This window comes from Cetorhinus maximus, chromosome 5 (genome assembly GCF_964194155.1).
Source record: "Cetorhinus maximus chromosome 5, sCetMax3.hap1.1, whole genome shotgun sequence".
In the NCBI taxonomy this organism is placed as follows: Eukaryota; Metazoa; Chordata; class Chondrichthyes; order Lamniformes; family Cetorhinidae; genus Cetorhinus; species Cetorhinus maximus.
In genome coordinates, this window is record NC_135883.1 from 98,130,944 (window position 1) to 98,150,260 (window position 19,317).

At 41.4% G+C, this 19,317-nt stretch overlaps 2 protein-coding genes across 2 annotated transcripts in view; one reads left to right on the forward strand and one right to left on the reverse strand.

Moving 5' to 3' along the window:
• Positions 1–15,756, reverse strand: part of LOC144680416 (uncharacterized) — a 137,729-nt gene extending 121,973 nt beyond the window's left edge. The window contains 3 exon segments of the mRNA XM_078541384.1: positions 3,813–3,884; positions 15,146–15,260; positions 15,644–15,756. Coding sequence (XP_078397510.1) covers positions 3,813–3,884; positions 15,146–15,245 — 172 coding nt within the window. The 5' untranslated portion in view covers positions 15,246–15,260; positions 15,644–15,756.
• nt5dc1 (5'-nucleotidase domain containing 1) overlaps positions 1–19,317 on the forward strand; it is a 644,476-nt gene that overhangs the window by 245,274 nt on the left and 379,885 nt on the right. The window lies entirely within an intron of this gene.

A 19,317-nucleotide genomic window follows, 5' to 3' on the forward strand; every position in this document is an offset into this window, starting at 1 on the left:
TAGGCACTTTACAGCTTTCCAGACTGAATATTGTGTTCAACAATTTTAGATCATGAACTCTCTCCTCCATCCCCACCCCCTTTCCGATCCCCCCCTTTTTTTTCCAATAATTTATATAGATTTTTCTTTTCCCACCTATTTCCATTATTTTTAAATGTATTTCCATCCATTGTTTTATCTCTACCTTTTAGCCTATTTCGATCCCTTCCCCCCACCCCAGCCCCACTAGGGCTATCTGTAGCTTGCTTGTCCTGCTTTCTTCCCTTAATTAGCACATTCCTTAGATAATATCACCACCTTCAACACCTCTTTGTCTTTTGTCTATGACATCTTTTGGCTATCTCCACCTATCACTGGCCCTCTATCCAGCTCTACCTGTCTCCCCACCCATTAAACCAGCTTATATTTCACCTCTCTTCTATTTTTACTTAGTTCTGTTGAAGAGTCATGCGTACTCGAAACGTTAACTGTTCTCCTCTCCGCAGATGCTGCCAGACCTGCTGAGTTTTTTCAGGTATTTTTATTTTTATTTTTATTTTTGTTTTGGATTTCCAGCATCCGCAGTTTTTTGCTTTTATCTTTGTTAAAGTAATTAATGGACCTGCCCGTCCAATCTTAAGGTCGGCGGGCAGGCTGGGAGCCCTGGCGGGCATTGGAAAAAGCATGAAACCTCATTCATGGGCGGGATGAGGTTTCATGTATGTTTTAAAATTTTTAATAAAATTACCAATGAAAGTGATGGACATGTCCCAACTCATGTGACAGTATCACATGGGAGGACATGTCAGGGAAATTTATTTCTTCTGTTTTTAAAATTTTTTCAGACATGAGCCGATCTCCCTGAGGCAGCACTTAGCCTCAGGCAGATGAGTGTGGTCTTTCACCCACATGCACGAAAGAGCACACTCTCGGTTCAGGGAATCCCCCCCCCCCCACCCACCTGCAAAGGGAGGGCATAGTGCTTCCTTGCGGACGTCACACTGGGCGGGCCCTAATTGGCAGCACACCCCCAATTGGGGGCGCCAATCAGAGGCACACCTCCACTTGCCCGCTCCTAAACTTCCCCCCCAAAGGGGGGATAATTTTCCCCAATGGCTTTGTTGCTTCTAAAGGATATAGTTCATTGTTTCCTTTTTGACGTCAAAGGTACAGCGAACGATGGTAGGTAGAGTGCTTTAGATTTCAGATTGTAGCAAATGTGTAGCAGTGGTTGGCTTTGGGGGGCAACATGGGTTGACAATATTGAAAGGATGGTCATGGAGAATGGCAGCAGGAGCTATGGGGTGCAAGGATATGGTAATACAAGGAGGATGTTATGGGAATACTGGAATGAGGTTTCAGAACCTGATAGCTGTGGGAGATGATTTTCAGAGTATGGCAGAACCAGTTGGGGCGTGGAGAGTTCTAGAACGTGAAAGCAATGGAGTGGGAACTTGCTGGTTGTTGTAAGGGTCAAAATATGAAGTTAAGGTTGAATGGACTAGGCTTGTATTTTCTTGAACATTGAAGATTAAGGGGTGATCTAATTGGGGTGTTTATGATGATTAAAGGCTAGGATATATGGAGAGAAACTATTTCCTTTGGTGGGGAGAGGGGTGGCGGTGGGATCCTGAAGAAGGGGTCATAATCTTAAAATTAGAGCTAGGCTGTTTGGGGTTGATGTCAGGAAATACTACTTCACACAAAGGAGAGTGGAGGTCTGGAATTCTTCTCCCAACTCCCCAAATACCACCGCTCCCCCACAGAAGTAAAGCTAATGAGGCTATGCCACTAGAAAATATACGAACTAAGATTGATAGATTTTTGCGAGGTAAGGTTATTAAGGGATGCAGAACCAAGGTGGTTAAATGGAGTTGAGTTATAGATTGGTCAAGATCTAACTGAATGGTGTGGCAGGCTATAAGGGCTTAATGGCCTACTTCTGTTCCTTTCGGAGTACCAGGAAGGGTAGCAGGTTGCTGTTGATAAAAAGGCGATTTGATTGGTTATGGTGAAGAAGTTATTTTTATACATTTAAACAAATCTTGACCTGACAATTGTTAGACTTTCCCTTCTTCTCTCCTTGTTTCTCTGACATGACTGGACTTGATGGGCAGAATTTTCCCCCTATCGGGGAGGGAAGTTCAGAAGCGGGCGCGGGCAGTCGTGCCTCAGTTCGGCACCCCCGTTTGGGAGCGCGCCGCCATTTTATGTGGGCAGGCCAATTAAGGCCCACCCAGTGTGACGTCTGCAAGGAAGTGCTGTGTCGGGGGGAGGAGGATTCCCTCAGCCAAGAGTGCGCTTTTTCGTGCACGCGAAAGAGTGCACTCATCTCCCTGAGGCTAAGTGCTGCCTCAGGTAGATTGGCTACAGATTTAAAAATATTGAAAACAGAGATTTAAAAAATTGACACTGTGTCATGAGTTGGGACATGTCCATCACTTTCAGTTTCACTTTTATTGAAAATTTATGAACATACATGAAACCTCATCCCCCCCATGGATGAGGTTTTATGCTTTTTCCAATCCCTGCCAGGGCTCCCGGCCTGCCCGCCAACCTTAAGGTTGGACGGGCAGGTCCACTAATTACATTAATATATGGCCTAATGAGGCCATTGACAGGTCGGTGTGCGCACAGCTGATTCGGCTGAGCCCCCGCCAACCTGAAAATTGAAATGACGCGGGGTGATGTCGGGAGTTCCGCCTGCCGTCATCCCGCGTCATTTTGTGCATCAGTGAGCAGGCCCCGCCCCCTCCCCCTCCCCCCGCTTACCGACTGGGAATCCTGGTCCATTTTTCCTTGCAATCAAAAACTGACATGATTTTAACATTTGTGTGTTGGAGCTCAGAGTTTGTTAGTGGGAGGAGATATGGGCCTAGTTACAGTGGGGATGGATCAGATTGGTAGTAGTGTCAGAGTAGGCCCGCTTGTGCCGTAAAGGGACTTCTTAAAATGTATTGTTGAACAGCCATGAAACCTGTATTATTTAAAATAACACTTGGTTGAATTCTTACACACACCCTCTTGTACAAAAGCCATGTTCCCAACTATTTTTGGGAACCAGTTTCAAATTCCTCAAGCGTATTCTGCCCTTTTAAAATCAACACTGGGCCAACAGTTGTTGGGGGGTGGGGAGAATGGGCTGTTATAATCGTCGGAATTCAGCTTGCTAAAGGAGAGAGGAGGAAGTGGTAGTAGGGCGGGTTTGAAGTTGTGGAAAGATTCAGTTGTAGCAGAGAAAGGTGATAGTAGATAAACAAATTGGCAAAGGGACAGTAAGGGGACTTAAAAGGGGGAAAAAATTGCATGCGACATTTGTGCGTTTACTAGCAAACCAGGCCTGGATCGAGCTTACCGCTTAAACATATGTGCAACGAGAAACTGAAAGAGGAACAGAAAGCAATTAAAGAAGAATATCAAGGAAAATAGCAAATTTCACATTAAGAAAGTGTCGACACATTATTTAGTTTTCAGAATGTTTGTGTATGGTTATTGTGAAGGCCTTATGTTTGAGAAAATTTATTTTTCTTTATTGAGGGGAGGTAGGATTTTGAGCTCTAAGGTGGTTTATGGCAGCATAGACATAAGTAGGCACTCACTTTAAAACTCAAACTTGGAGAACTCATTATGAAGCAAGTAAACGAATAGATAAGTTTGATTATGAGAGGCATAATGGAAATATAGGTATGACAGAAGTTCTACAGAAAGTTCGTGCTACTTGAAAAGAAGTGTGTGCATAAGCTAGATTTTTTGGTCGTCTACAGTAATCGTTCTGATATTGAAAGTTCATGTTTGGCAACTTAATTCTATTTGTAAAACTATCCATTTCTCACCTCTCGGGCGAGAGACAACAGACACTTGATTTTCTTCTGAACTTTCCGAACTTCGGTCTCTGTTTCGATAACCTGTTTTGGGAAAGTCAACAAAACACTGTGGAACTTTTGAATCTTTCATTTGTTACTTTGGGTTCATGTACAAGCACAAAAATAAAACCTGAGAATGGTGGTTGCTACAACGTTTTTGGGTGGTATGGGGAGTGGTGGGCTGGGGATTTGCTGTAATAACTTAAGCAGAAGGTTATGTTCAGTCACATTATAAAAAAGGAATATAGCAAGGTATGAATATAATGGCTTAGGCTTCTCAGTTGTACACAAATAATAAATGTCATTTTAAAAGCTCATACTTTGTAAATGATTAGAACTAAAGTAGAATTTTTGTTAATGGTTATTTTTGATTTTCGTTAAAGGATTAAATGAGGAATAGAGTAAAGGCTATACTGAATTTGAAAAAAAAATACAAATAACTTGCTTTTATGAAATTTTGATGTTTGCCATCTAGGATTCTTAACTCTATGGGGAGATAGTGGCACAGCAGTAATGTCGCTGGACTAGTATTCCAGAGATCCAGGATAACGCTGGTGGGAAACAGGGACAATGCTGTCAGGACAAATCCCACCATAGCAGCTGATCGAATTAAATTCAATTAATAAACCTGGAATTGAAAGCTCGTCTCAGTAATGGTGACTCTGAAACTATGATTGATTCTCTTAAAGCCCATCTGATTCACTAATGTCCTTTAGGGATGGAAATCTGTCGTCCTTACCCAGTCTGCTCTATGTGTGACTCCAGACCCACAACAATATGTTTGACTCTTAACTGTCCTCTGAAATGGCCTAGCAAGTCAGTTCAAGAGCAGTTAGGGGTGGGCAAGAAATGCCGGCCTTGTCAGCGACACTCACATCCCATGAAATGATGTATGTAAAAAAAAACTAGTCTTTTTTCTCTTCCTCAAGGTTTCTCCTGAGAAGTTGCTTTCCATAATTTCTCTGGTAGAAGATTTTGCTGTAACCGCATTCTCATTTAAAGAAAAACTGTAATGCATTGAAGCTTTAATTATTTTCCTTCCTTTGTTTATTAAAAACATTTTGTGTTTTTTTTTAGTCGAGCTGTACACAAATAAAAAGTAAGCAAAATTCAAGAAACCCACCCATGTTTTTGATGGCTATCCTTAAAATAGGAAACTTTGAAAACAAACCTTTGGGCATAAATTTTAAGATGGGAAGTAGCCAAAATGGACTAGGATTTAGGAACTGATTTTTAGTTTATCTGTACTTAGAATTTGAACCTGATTGTTTTTTGTTTTTTGAAGAAACATGTACTTATTTACAAAAGGCAGGGAGCCGTAACTGTATACAAGAAACTGTCTTTTGTTTCAATAAAACAAGGCTATGTTTGAACATTCAATTTTCAAATATTTTGGCATTTGTCCTAAAGAAATATTTGTTAGTGTCCCAGAATCCTTTTAGTGATAATTATGTAATGGCCTAAACATGTTTTAAGGCATCTTTGTTTTTTTTAAATTTTTGCCTTAATAAATGCCATACTTTGGGTAGAATTTAGCATAGAAAGGCAAACATCTCAACCACTGACCATACCACTGTCATTTAATATTGCACTGGACTGTCTGCTTAGACTGTGGGCTCTAACCCACACCCTTCTGACTCAGACAAGATTGCTACCTACTGAGCCATACTAGCACCATATTATAATGGTTTAAATAATAATGATGAGCAGAAGAATGACTTACTACTGGTTTCCTGAAAATTATTTCATTTCTGTTGATATTTTCTTTGCACCATTATATTAGTTAACAGACATAAGGGAAAAAAATGTTTTTAGTAGTGGTTAATTAGCTATGTCTTTCAGGCACAAAACTTTTACTGTTTTCTACATCTGAATTGAAATATTACGTGGTGTTTTTACCTACTATGTGAAACCAATAGAATATTCTTAACTACAATTAGGCAGCCATACTCAAGTTAAACGCAAATGGACTATAAAGTATAATGTTACATTTTAGGACAACAACAAATGTTTGCCATCTAAATCAAGAATTCTAGGTTTTAAGTATTTTGCTAAATCTTTGAGAAAATGTATTTTTCTTTATTGAAGCACATTAATTTAATTGGTAGAGACATTTGAAAAAAGAACAATTGGGAGACCTAGGTGAAAGACTAAACATCTAGGCAGGCTGTGAGGTTGAGGAAAAGGTAAGTCAAGAAGTAGTGATTAGGTGATGCCAACAACAATTAGAACAGTTACTGAGAACAGTGAACAACTTTTAATTAGGAAGGTCCTTAAAAATGAGTATCTTAACTTCCAGCACAATTATTTTTTGTTTCTTTGTTGCAAATATACTATGGCAGCATTTTCCCCCCATCGGTGGGAGGGGGGTGGTTGTGCAGGGGCGGGTGCAAACCCAATCGGCGCTGCCAATCGGGGACGCGCTGCCATTTTACATGGGTGGGTCACCACCATGACGCGTCTGGAAACGCTGAGCGCTCCCTGTGCGGGCGGGGGGATGGGGGGATTCCCTGAGTGGTTCCCTGTGTCCTTTCGCGCAGAGATCCAGGGAGATCAGTTTAACGTTTAAAATTTAAATAAACCTTAAGGTTGGACGGGCAGCTCATTTCATTGTTTTAATTAGGTTTTAAATGGCCTTAATAGTCCTTTGACAGTTTGGAGAACTGAAAATCTAAATGATGTGCGGGTGACGTTGGGACGCCCACCCCGCCCCCCCGCTCGCCGACAGGGAAATGCTGCCCTATGTCTGGTTATTTTGTACAAAATCACAGTCAAGAGAGTTTTCCATTTTTTGTGATTTTGCTTGTCCATGTTCCCTTTGTGCTGATTCTTCAATAACAATTTTCATACCTGCTTGCTACTTATTGGTTGGTAGATTCCCTGTCTGTTTAGCTCTGATATGCTACTGTTTATGAACATAATATTTGAGTCCATGCAGAATGGAGTGGCATTAACTGAGTAAAACATGCGTTGTTAACAGTTTTGAGGGGTGACGTGCTGGATTCAAGACATTTATTCATGTAGATCACAATTATAAATTGTAATATTTGAAAAATCCAGCTCTGCAATCTATGAAGTTTATCTTCTCCTTTAGCAATTCGTTACAAGTATTGGTATTTAGTGAAAATGAGTGAATAATGTCCAAACTACACTTCTCTTCAGGCCTTCACAACAACAAAACATTCTGAAAACTAAATAACGTGTTGACTCTTTCTTAATGTGAAATTTACTATTTTTCTTGATATTCTTCTTTAATTGCTTTCTGTTCCTCTTTCAGTTTCTTGTTGCACACATTTTTAAGTGGTAAGCTGGATCCAGGCCTGTTTTGCTAGCTGACAGTAAATGCACAAATGTCTCATGCAATCTTTTCCCCCTTTTAAGTACCCTACCTCTGTCCAGTACCTTCCTCTTGGTGGCATGGGAGGCATTGAGAATTTGCTGAACAACGATGCATATGAAACTACTTACTTCTATAGGACAAGGCTACACTGCTGTGCTGAACTGCAATGCTGCTCTGTGCAGTAAACATTACATAGTACTAATCAGTTGCATAAATAGAGGATACATGAAGAGTTAAAAACAAAAAGCTACTGCGGATGCTGGAAATCCAAAACAAAAACAGAATTACCTGGAAATACTCAGCAGGTCTGGCAGCATCGGTGGAGAAGAAAAGAGTTGACGTTTCGAGTCCAACATGACCCTTCAACAGAACTGAAGTATAGTTAGGAGAGGGGTGAAATATATGCTAGTTTAAGGTGGGGGGCGGGGGGAGAGAAGTTGAGGGTGGGGTGGTTGTGGGGACAAGCAAGCAGTGATAGGAGCAGATAATCAAAAGATGTCACAGACAAAAGGATCAAAGAGGTGTTGAAGGTGGTGATATTATCTAAGAAAAGTGCTAATTAAGAATGGATGGCAGGATACTCAAGGTACAGCTCTAGTGGGGGTGGGGTGGAAAGACTGACAGGGTATTGGTTGTAGATTTAAAAATAATGGAAATAGGTGGGAAAAGAATCTATATGAATTATTGAAAAAAAAAACAAAAGGGAGGGGGAAGAAACGGTGGGGGGGGGGAGATGGGGAGTTTAAGATCTAAAGTTGTTGAATTCAATATTCAGCCCGGAAGGCTGTAAAGTGCCTAGTCGGAAGATGAGGTGCTGTTTCTCCAGTTTGCGTTGGGCTTCACTGGAACAATGCAGCAAGCCAAGGACAGACATGTGGGCAAGAGAGCAGGGTGGAGTGTTAAAATGGCAAGCGACAGGGAGGTTTGGGTCTTTCTTGCGGACAGACCGCAGGTGTTCTGCAAAGCGGTCGCCCAGTTTGCGTTTGGTCTCTCCAATGTAGAGGAGACCGCATTGGGAGCAACGAATGCAGTAGACTAAGTTAGGGGAAATGCAAGTGAAATGCTGCTTCACTTGAAAGGAGTGTTTGGGCCCTTGGACGGTGAGGAGAGAGGAAGTGAAGGGGCAGGTGTTGCATCTTCTGCGTGGGCATGGGGAGGTGCCATAGGTGGGGGTTGAGGAGTAGGGGGTGATGGAGGAGTGGACCAGGGTGTCCCGGAGGGAACGATCCCTACGGAATGCCGCCGGGGGGGTGAAGGGAAGATGTGTTTGGTGGTGGCATCATGCTGGAGTTGGCGGAAATGGCAGAGGATGATCCTTTGAATGCGGAGGCTGGTGGGGTGATAAGTGAGGACAAGGGGGACCCTATCATGTTTCTGGGAGGGAGGAGAAGGCGTGAGGGCGGATGCGCGGGAGATGGGCCGGACACGGTTGAGGGCCCTGTCAACGACCGTGGGTGGAAAACCTCGGTTAAGGAAGAAGGAGGACATGTCAGAGGAGCTGTTTTTGAAGGTAGCGTCAACAGAACAGATGCGATGGAGGTGAAGGAACTGAGAGAATGGGATGGAGTCCTTACAGGAAGCGGGGTGTGAGGAGCTGTAGTCGAGGTAGCTGTGGGAGTCGGTAGGCTTGTAATGGATATTGGTGGACAGTCTATCATCAGAAATTGAGACAGAGAGGTCAAGGAAGGGAAGAGAAGTGTCAGAGATGAACCATGTGAAAATGATGGACCATCCATTGCACTTTATACCCCCCAAGTAGTCTGCCCTGGTAACTCAAAGGTAACAACAATGTGTTATGACAAACAACACAGTCCATGACCTCTCATCGAGTATTCTGTTTATTCCGTGTGTTCAGAAATTAATTTAAGAACAATTTTAGGTGTAGAAATTTAATTCTAAATGGGAGTTAACTGACATATATTTTTCAGTGTTGATACCAGTGAAATTTTTTTTGTCTTCACGCGTTTGTTTTGAGTTGTACACTGTGTGCTTTAAAATCTCACCTGCCTGGAATTTCCTGAAAACTTCCAAAACAGTGCAATAATTAAGAATGATTTTTTGTTACAAAAGAACAGGAAAATTTGGGGGAAGGGTCTCCCTTGATATTTTGCACTAATTCTGCAAAACTTTCACCGAAACCATCTGTTATGCATTAACATAACTCTGCCCCCAATGATCAAGTGTACCTCACATGAATTTCCTCAATTTATGCTAGTCTGGAAAGACCATGGCCTGAATTTTTCCTGCATTGTGTGGGCTTGGCTGGGGCGGTTGGGTATCCGACCGCTGCCCACGATCGGCTCTGCACTGCAATTTCACACAGGAGGGGCAATTAAGATACACCCTGCATGGATCGCGAGTGGTAGTGCTGAGCACTACCTGTGCGGGCGGGGGGAGGAGGGAGAGTCGGGTCTAGTGCGCAGTTAGTGCACGCGCACGAAAGAGCACTTCAATCTCCCTGAGGCCGTTCCGTGCCTCAGGGAGATTGAAGCGTTTTTTTAAAAAAAAGACATTAAAAATTTATTGAAAAGTGGCCCCTCATGTGGCTGTGTCACATGAGATGGGACATGTTTTTATTTTCAAAATAAAGGTTTTATTTAATTAGCATTAGCTTTAGGAAACCTCATCACGCTCGTGGATGAGGTTTCCTAAAATATGTAAAGGCTGCTTGGCCTTTTTGCCTGTCCACCAACTGTTAGGTTGGACAGGCAGCGTAAATTTCAAGTTAATTAGGTCCTTAATGGCCTTAATAGGCCTTTCAATTATCAGCGCATGCGTAGCCGACTCTGGCGTGCGCCTGGCGAACGAAATATCGCGCAAGAGCGCGATGATGGGACGCACGCCTAACGTCATCGCACATCATATTATGTTCCGGCGTGTCAGGTGCGTAACTGCACACCGAATGTAAAATTCAAGCATACATTTTAGGTGCACTGGGACATAAAGTCGCATTTCTGATGTCCTATGCATTTTAAAAATATTTCTCTTCATTGAGGCCAACAATGTTTTTCTGTATCTTGAGCTGCATCTTTATGGCATTAGAATGATTTGCATTCAAAATTGAATAACTTACATGATCAGATTTTCTTAAAATGCTGTGCTTAATTTGTATAAATGATGGTTTGAAGGCTTCAACGTTTAATTTTTATGCATAAAGGGAGGTTTATAGAAGGAATATGGCACAAGTTCTATATTATCCTCAATTCTGATTGTTCACCTTGGTTTTTAAATTTGATGATTCTGCAGAAATTTTGGGAAAACAGGAAGATCAGGAAAAACACGAAAAACTCCCTGCCATCATGTATACCATAATCTCATTGGAGAAATTATATGATATAGTAGCAATGTGGACATAATATGCTTGACTATTAGATCATTGGAGATATGATGTACATGGTTGTAGACTTATCTGTTTTTCTTCTAAATGGGTAAATAAGTGTCACAATGTAATAGGAATACTCATTAAAGTCTGGCCTCTCGTGCATCCCCAATTTTCATCACTTTATCAGTGGTGGCCATGCTTTTAGCTGCCTAGACCTTGAGCTCTGGAACTTTTTCCTTGAACCTCTCTTGACTCTCTTCCTTTCCATCTCTTTTAAGACACTCATTAAGGGATGAAAAGAATTTATTTAAATAAACGTTGAATTGTCAACAATATGCAATTCATACTAGAACACAATATTGATACATCTAATTTTCAATTTTTAAACTTGTTTTCAATCTTTATAGGTCACATAATGAAACAATTCTGCACAAATGAATGGTTGCAAAATACCTTTTTAAGTGTCTAAAGAGAGTTATTAAATTCCAGTTATAATCATTCGTGTCCCTTGAACAAATTTGGATGTAACTTATTCTCTTAGAACCATAGAACACGACAGCACAGAAAATAGGCCATTCGGCCCTTCTAGTCTGTGCCGAAATATTATTCCACTAGTCCCATTGACCTGCACCTAGTCCATAACCCTCCAGACCTCTCCCATCTATGTATCTATCCAAATTATTCTTAAAACTTAAGAGTGAGCCCGCATTTACCACATCAGTTGGTAGCTCATTCCACACTCTCACCACCCTCTGAGTGAAGAAGTTCCCCCTAATGTTCCCCCTAAACCTTTCCCCTTTCACCCTAAAGCCATGTCCTCTCGTGTTTATCTCTCCTAATCTAAGTGGAAAGAGCCTACTCGCATTTACTCTGTCTATACCCCTCATAATTTTGTAAACTTCTTTCAAATCTCCCCTCATTCTTCTACGCTCCAAGGAATAAAGTCCTAACCTGTTTAATCTTTCCCTGTAACTCAACTCCTTAAGACCCAGCAACATCCTAGTAAATCTTCTCTGCACTCTCTCAATCTTACTGATATCCTTCCTGTAGTTAGGCGACCAGAACTGCACACAGTACTCCAAAGTTGGCTTCACCAATGTCTTATACAACCTCACCATAACATCCCAACTCCTATACTCAATACTTTGATTTATGAAGGCCAGTATGCCAAAAGCTTTCTTTACAACCCTGTCTACCTGTGAGGCCACTTTCAGGGAATTATGTATCTGAACTCCCAGATCCCTTTGTTCCTCCGCACTCCTCAGTGCCCTACCATTTACTGTGTATGTCCTACCTTGGTTTGACCTTCCAAAATGCAACACCTCATACTTTTCCACATTAAATTTCATCTGCCATTTTCTGGCCCATTTTCCAGTTGGTCCAGATCCCTCTGCAAGCTTTGAAAGCCTTCCTCACTGTCCACAACGCCTCCAATCTTAGTGTCATCAGCAAACTTGCTGATCCAATTCGCCACATTATCATCCAAATCATTGATATAGACAACAAACAACAATGGTCCAGGCACAGATCCCTGAGGCACACCACTAGTCACAGACCTCCAGTCTGAGAAGCAATCATCCACTACCACTGTCTTCTCCCACACAGCCAATTTCGAATCCAGTTTACAACCTCTCCATGGATACCAAGTGTCTGAACCTTCTGAACTAACCTCCCATATGGGACCTTGTCAAAGGCCTTACTAAAGTCCATGTAGACAACATCCACAGCCTTTCCTTCATCTACTTTCTTGGTAACCTCCTCGAAAAACTCTACAAGGTTCGTTAAACACGATCTACCACGCACAAAGCCATGCTGACTATCCCTAATCAGCCCTTGGCTGTCCAAATAATTATATATCCGATCTCTCAGAACACCTTCCAATAATTTACTTACTACTGACGTCAGGCTCACTGGCCTGTAATTACCTGGTTTACTTTTGGAGCCTTTTTTAAACAACGGAACAACATGAGCTACCCTCCAATCCTCCGGCACCTCACCCGTGGCTAAGGACATTTTAAATATTTCTGCCAGGGCCCCTGCAATTTCTACATTAGTCTCCCTCAAGGTCCGAGGGAATATCATGTCAGGCCTGGGGGATTTATCTACCTTTATTCGCTGTAAGGCAGCAAGCACCTCCTCCTCTTTAATCTCTATATGTTCTGTAACACTACTGCTTGCTTCCCTTCCTCCCTTATATACTATGCCAGTTTCCTGAGTAAATACTGATGCAAAAAAACTGTTTAAGATCTCCTCCATCTTGTGAGGCTCCACACATAGATGACCACTCTGATCTTCAAGGGGACCAATTGTGTCCCTTACTATCCTTTTACTCTTAATATACTTGTAAAAACCCTTCGGGTTTACCTTCACATTATCTGCCAAAGCAACCTCATGTCTTCTTTTTGCCTTCCTGATTTCCTTTTTTAGTGTTTTCTTACATTTTCTATACTCTACAAGTACCTCATTTGCTCCTTGTTGCCTATACCTGCTATACACCTCTCTCTTCTTCTTAACTAGATCGCCAATATCCCTTGAAAACCAAGGTTCCCTATGCCTGTTAACTTTGCCTTTAATCCTTGACAGGAACATGCAAACTCTGCAATCTCAAAATTTCGCCTTTGAATGTCTTCCACTTACTGAACACATCCTTGCCAGAAAACAACTTATGCCAATCCACTCTTCCTAGATCCTTTCTCATTTCCACAAAATTGGCCTTTCTCCAATTTAGAATCTCAACTCGAGGACCAGACCTATCCTTATCCATAATTAGCTTAAAACTAATGACATTGTGGTCACTGGACCCAAAATGCTCGCCTACACATACTTCTGTCACCTGACCTGTCTGGTTCCCTAATAGGAGATCAAGTATTCTTGCAAATATATTTAGGGTAGTTTTCACACTATTCTGATCGATCTCTCAATTTTTAAACTACCTTCTTTGCCATGCTTATTTTATTAAAAAACAGCTGGGAAGGCAACAAAGCCACTCTTCCATGGATCATTTTTAACAACAGCTACTTGTATTTATATTGCACCTTTAACCCTTTAACGGACTAAAAGCAAGGCGCTTCACAGGAGACTTAGCAAACAAAATTTGACACCCAACCACACTAGAAGATATTCGGAAAGAAGACCGAAAGCACAGGTGAAAGTGAGAGGTTGTAAAGAGTGTCTTAAAAGAGGAAGAATTCCGGAGCTCAAGAAAGGCAGCTAAGGGCATGGCCACCACTGATGGAGTGATAAAAATTGGGGAAATACAAGAGGCCAGATTTCAATGAGTACAGAGGTCTTAGAGGGTCATAGGGCGGGTTACAGAGATAGGACGGGGTGATACCATGGAGCGATTTGAAACAAGGATGAGTATTTTAAAATCGAGATATTGTGGATTGGGAGGGGCCAGTTAGCTCGGTTGGATATTACCTGGAGAAGAAGAAGATTGAGGGCGAATGTAGGTCAGCGATCGCACAGTTTAACTTTCTCAAATGTAAGCTTTCTTCCTAATTGCTCTCAATTCCAAAATATCCAAAAACTCTAGAATAACTATTTAACCTCCCATTTCCACTATTTGACACCAGCCAGCTGCTCCCTACAGTCAACCACATATCCTTTTCCCTGCTCCCATTTCTGACACTGGCAGTACTGTAATTATTATGCAGGCTTTTAAAAACTATTTTCACTGGAATTTAAGTTCACAGTACTGTGAAAATAATGTTTTTTTTGCATATAATTTAATTTAAATTTTATTGTAATTTATGTCTTATGACCTAGCAGTCATTTCTTAAGAATAAAGAGCATTAGGTGTTTGTTTTTTCTTGTCATGTATTATGACATCTTCAAACACCCACATAAAACCATGCATTTACTGAGAGTGACTAGTTTCTGAGGAAATAGTCACAAGTTCAGTTGCCGATAATCCATGTTCTCTAGGTTTAAATAAACCACGATGACGACAATGCCTGTGGTATAATTAATGTTCTGTGACTTGCATGAGGAGTGCACATTTGTTTGCAAAGCATTAATTGTATAATCCCTGTATCCTCAATACAAAAAAAAACTGTTTTTTCCACTGGAATCTTGACCCATAGTCATAATGTCCCATGGTTTTCAGTATAGCAGTTGTGGCAGCCAAATCTTTTACTAAAATCTATTGCCTACACTCACAGAGATGATTTCAATTAGATAGCATTGGTTATGGATTTCATGGAGCAATGCACCAGCATGTTGTGCCAGCTAATAGTTGGCGGCAAGTTCATACAGGAGTGTCCTAGTCTCACCGTGGTTGTCTGGGGAAATTTGTGAAGGATTCTCCTTTGGGAGGGACAGAAAATTGAAGAGTACATCAACCCGTGCCCTCCTTTGCATTCCATACTGTCTGGAAAAGTGAAACAATAGAAGTAGGAATGGATTGTCCACATTAAAAGAGTGATGCATGATGTGAGAACTTTACATGGAGAATATTGAAAAACAAAGTGGTGGTGGGAGGAATATGAATATTAAAATTCATTGTCTGAAATTTAGTTCAGACTAAAATTAAACTGGCAACAAATATCTGAAGTACAACAAATATCTGCCCCATCTTTTTTGTCGAATTGGATTATCATGTTTATTGATACTCACATAGATAACAACATGAACACTTACCAGCTGGATTATGTGCATTACTATATCTATAATATCCAAGTCCATTGACCAAGGTAACAGACAATAGCAACAGGAGTGCACCACCCTCTCTTAGAGCCATGTTTGTAGTTCAGATCTGTAAAGTATTAATAGAATTTTTTCCTGAGCAATGATAGAAATGTAAATATGCACTAATATAATAACTTGAAATCTACAATGCAGAATGTAGACTATCAGCAACAAAATATTACTTTCTAAAAACTAAGAAACATAATATTAATCTTAACGTCTGAAAGATTAAGATCATCTAGTTTTCAAACCTCATTTAATTCTTCACACAACAGCACTACAAACACTACAATAGTTTGTCCATAAATTAAATATACAGTATGCATGTAAGAAGCGTTTCAGTGCCTTAATCTGCCATTAATTTATGGTATATAAAGTACTTTACAAGCAAAATGATAATTAACATTTGACCTCACGCTAATTTTAATTCAAATTGAAATTCAAACGTACCAACATATTTTACCTCCAAAATCTTGATTCAGCGTAGTTTCCCCATAATTTATCCTCTGAAATAGTGGGGTGTCTGATGAAGAAGTGTTTTCAGAAACAATTCATGTTGCTATTTATATATGAGAAAGCTTACTCACACAGTAAATTCTATGACTCCTCCTTTCAAATGCAAGTACCAATTATGCTGTTTCATTTTTCACATTGACAAGTTGTATCAGGTTAGTGGTTTCTTCTGGTTTGAGTTGCCTTGCCTTCTTTGGCATTGCTCTCCTCACGCAGATAGTTTCAAATGCAAATGTTGAACAGAGTTCTGAACTGGGTTTTTTAAAAACGCATGGTTTGTTTTTAATTTGTTTGAATTTAGAAAATTGACATGAACAACAGTGAGCAGTACTGAAAATCTATCTTATTGGTCTTGTTTTTGTGTAATTGTAGTTCCAACATCTATGATTTCTATACGTACATCAGCTGATCATATTTGGATGGTAGATTTCTCAGGTACTGGCTCCAAAATTTTCAACAGCTGACATTAAGAAAATTGTTAAAAAAAGGGCTAACTTAAGACACTTAAACAATTGAATGTCCAATGTGCTATTTGTTTATATCTGCTCAAATGTGTTACACAATGTAGAGCTGTGATGTACGGAGTGTGTAAAAGATAACAGTTAGAGATATATATTGCAGGAAATAAAGAGCGCCAAGATTCATAAACATATTCCTTCAGTGACATTTAACATAATGTATGATTGGTATCAGTAATTATTGTACAAATAATGACATAACACATGATTTTGGTTTCAGATAGAATAATTTAAATTTGCTCAGGTAGTAAGAAATAGTTTGAGTTTAGATCTTCTAGTTTTAAACATAATTAAAGCACCGTGACAAGATTGCTTTCTTCTAATTATTCTGACACAAATAGATAAAAAGCAAGAGAGAGTCCAAAGTGAACATAGGCCCATTAGAGAATGAGGCTGGGAAAATAATAATGGACAACCAAGAAATGGCAGAGGAGTTGAAGAAATATTTTGCATCGGTCTTCACGATAGAAGACACTAATAGCATTCCAAAAATATGAAATAATCAAGGAGCAAAAGGGGGGAAGAAATAAATACAATAACAATCACTAGAGAAAAAGTACTAGGGAAACTAATGGGGCTAAAGGCCGATAACTCCCTTGGACCAGATGTGTTGCATCCTAGGAGATTAAAGGAAATAGCTACAGAGATAGTGGGTGTACTGGTAGTAATCTTCCAAGAATCCTTAGATTCTGGAAAAGTCCCAGAGGATTGGAAAACTGCCAATGTAACACCCTTATTCAAAAAAGGAGGGAGACAAAAGACAGGTAACGATAGGCCAGTTAGCTTAACACCTGTCATTGTAAGGTCTATTATAAAGGATGTAACAGCAGAGCATTTAGAAGTACATAATATAATCAAGCAGAGTCATCATGGCTTTATGAATGGGAAATCATGCCTGACAAATTTATTAGAATTCTTTGAGGAGGTAATAAGCAGGATAGATAAAGGGGAACCAGTAGATGTAATATATTTGGATTCCCAAAAGGCGTTCGATAAGGTACCGCACATAAGGCTACTTAATAAGTTAAGAGCCCATGGTGTTGGGGGTAGTAAGTTAGCATGGATAGAGGATTGGCTAACTAATAGAAGACAGAGAGTTGGGATAAGGAGGGCATTTTCAGGATGGCATCTTGTAACTAGTGGAGTGCCACAGGGTTCAGTGATGGCGCCACAATTATTTACAATATATGTTAATGACTTGGATGGGGGAAGTGAATGTACTATCACCAAGTTTGCAGATACCACAAAAATAGGTGGGAAGGCAAGTGGTGAGGATGACACAAAGAGTCTACAGACGGATATAGACAGGTTAATTGAGTGGGCAAAAATTTGGCAGATGGAATATAATGTGGGAAAATGTGAAGTTATGCACTTTGGCAGGAAGAATAGAGGAGCTGAATATTATTTAAATGGAGAAAGGCTGCAGAATGCTGCAGTACAGAGGGATTTGATGGTCCTTGTGCATGAATCACAAAAAGCTAGCATACAAATGCAGCAGGTAATAGGGAAGGCAAATGGAATGTTGCCTTTATTTTAAAGGGAATGGAGTATAAAAATAGGGAAGTTTTGCTAAAACTATATAAGGCACTAGTTAGACCACACGTAGAATACTATGAACAGTTTTGGTCTCCTTACCTAAGGAAAGATACTGGCTTGGGGATTGGAGGCAGTCCAGAGAAGGTTCACTAGGTTGATCCTGAGTATGGAGGGATTTTCTTATGTGGAGATGTTGAGTAGGTTGGGCCTGTACTCATTGGAGTTGAGAAGAATGAAAGGTGACCTTACTGAAATATATAGGGCTGAATTTTCCAGTCGCGTGTAGGGGCAGGCCCAACACGCCGACCCATAAAGTGACGCGCGATGACTTTGGGCATGCGTCCTGACATCACCGCATGCCATCACGATATTTCGGAAGCCGGGCGCACTGAGTTCTGAGGCACGCCCGCCATTAATTAATGGGCCAGTTAAGGCCCTTGAAGCAGCAATTGAAGACGATTTTTCGCAGCATGTGCAATTTTTAGTGCGTCGCAAGGGCGCAATGGGCAGGCGGGTAGGCCACAATTTTAAAAACCTCATCCACGGGTGGGATAAGATGGGTAAATGGGCTCACTAATGCGATTTGTTAGAACTTTAGCTATTGCTCACTGCTACTTGCTTGTGTGAACAGAACAACTTCATTTCACGTGAGAGCTACTTTGACAGAAAGAACAGGCTTCAGTTCAGGACCCTGGAGGAATCATAACACTTGGGGCCCTCCAGGTATCAGACAGCCTTCCCTTACCCTGGGAATAGGGATTGTAGTTTCCGCTGGAGGCACCTCCTCTAAGGAGGAAGAGAGGGCCAGAAGTGGGGGGAAGCCAGGAGTCCATATTCAGCCTCCAGGGGAGCCACCTATAGGAGGACAGGTGCAGGCACAAGGGGCGCAGGGCCGACAGGAAGTCCAAGGCAGAAGGGGCCACAGAAGATGCCATTATCCTGCTGCCAGGGTTTACAGGCGGTGATGCAGAACCTCAATATATCCGAGGTGCTGTGCCAAAGAAGGCTACATCCCTCAAGGGAGACAGTGACCTCCATCTGTCAGATGATCGACTCTGAGATAAGCTCCAACTGTGTAGGTGGACACCCCATGCCAGTGGAGCTGAAGGTCACGGTTGCCCTCAACTTCTATGCCTCTGGCTCTTTCCAGGGTTCGGTGGGTGATCTTTGTGGAGTCTCCCAATCAGCTGTCCACTGTTGTGTCAAGCTGGTGACAGGCGCTCTTTTCAGGCGGGTATTGACTTTCATTCACTACCGCTCGGATGAGGCCAGCCAGGCAGAGCGAGCCAGAGGCTTCGCAGCGATTGCTGGGTTCCCCTGCATCCAGGGTGCAATCGACTGCACACATGTGGCCATCAAGGCTCCAGCTGGTGAGCCGGGAGTCTTTGTAAACAGGAAGGAATTCCACTGCATGAACATGCAGACAATGTGTTACCACAGGATGCTGATCCTACAAGTCTGTGCAAGGTACCCAGGCAATTCCCATTACACATACATCCTCAGACACTCCCAGATGCCAAGGCTCTTCAGTGCTCCAGCCTGGCTGGATGGATGGCT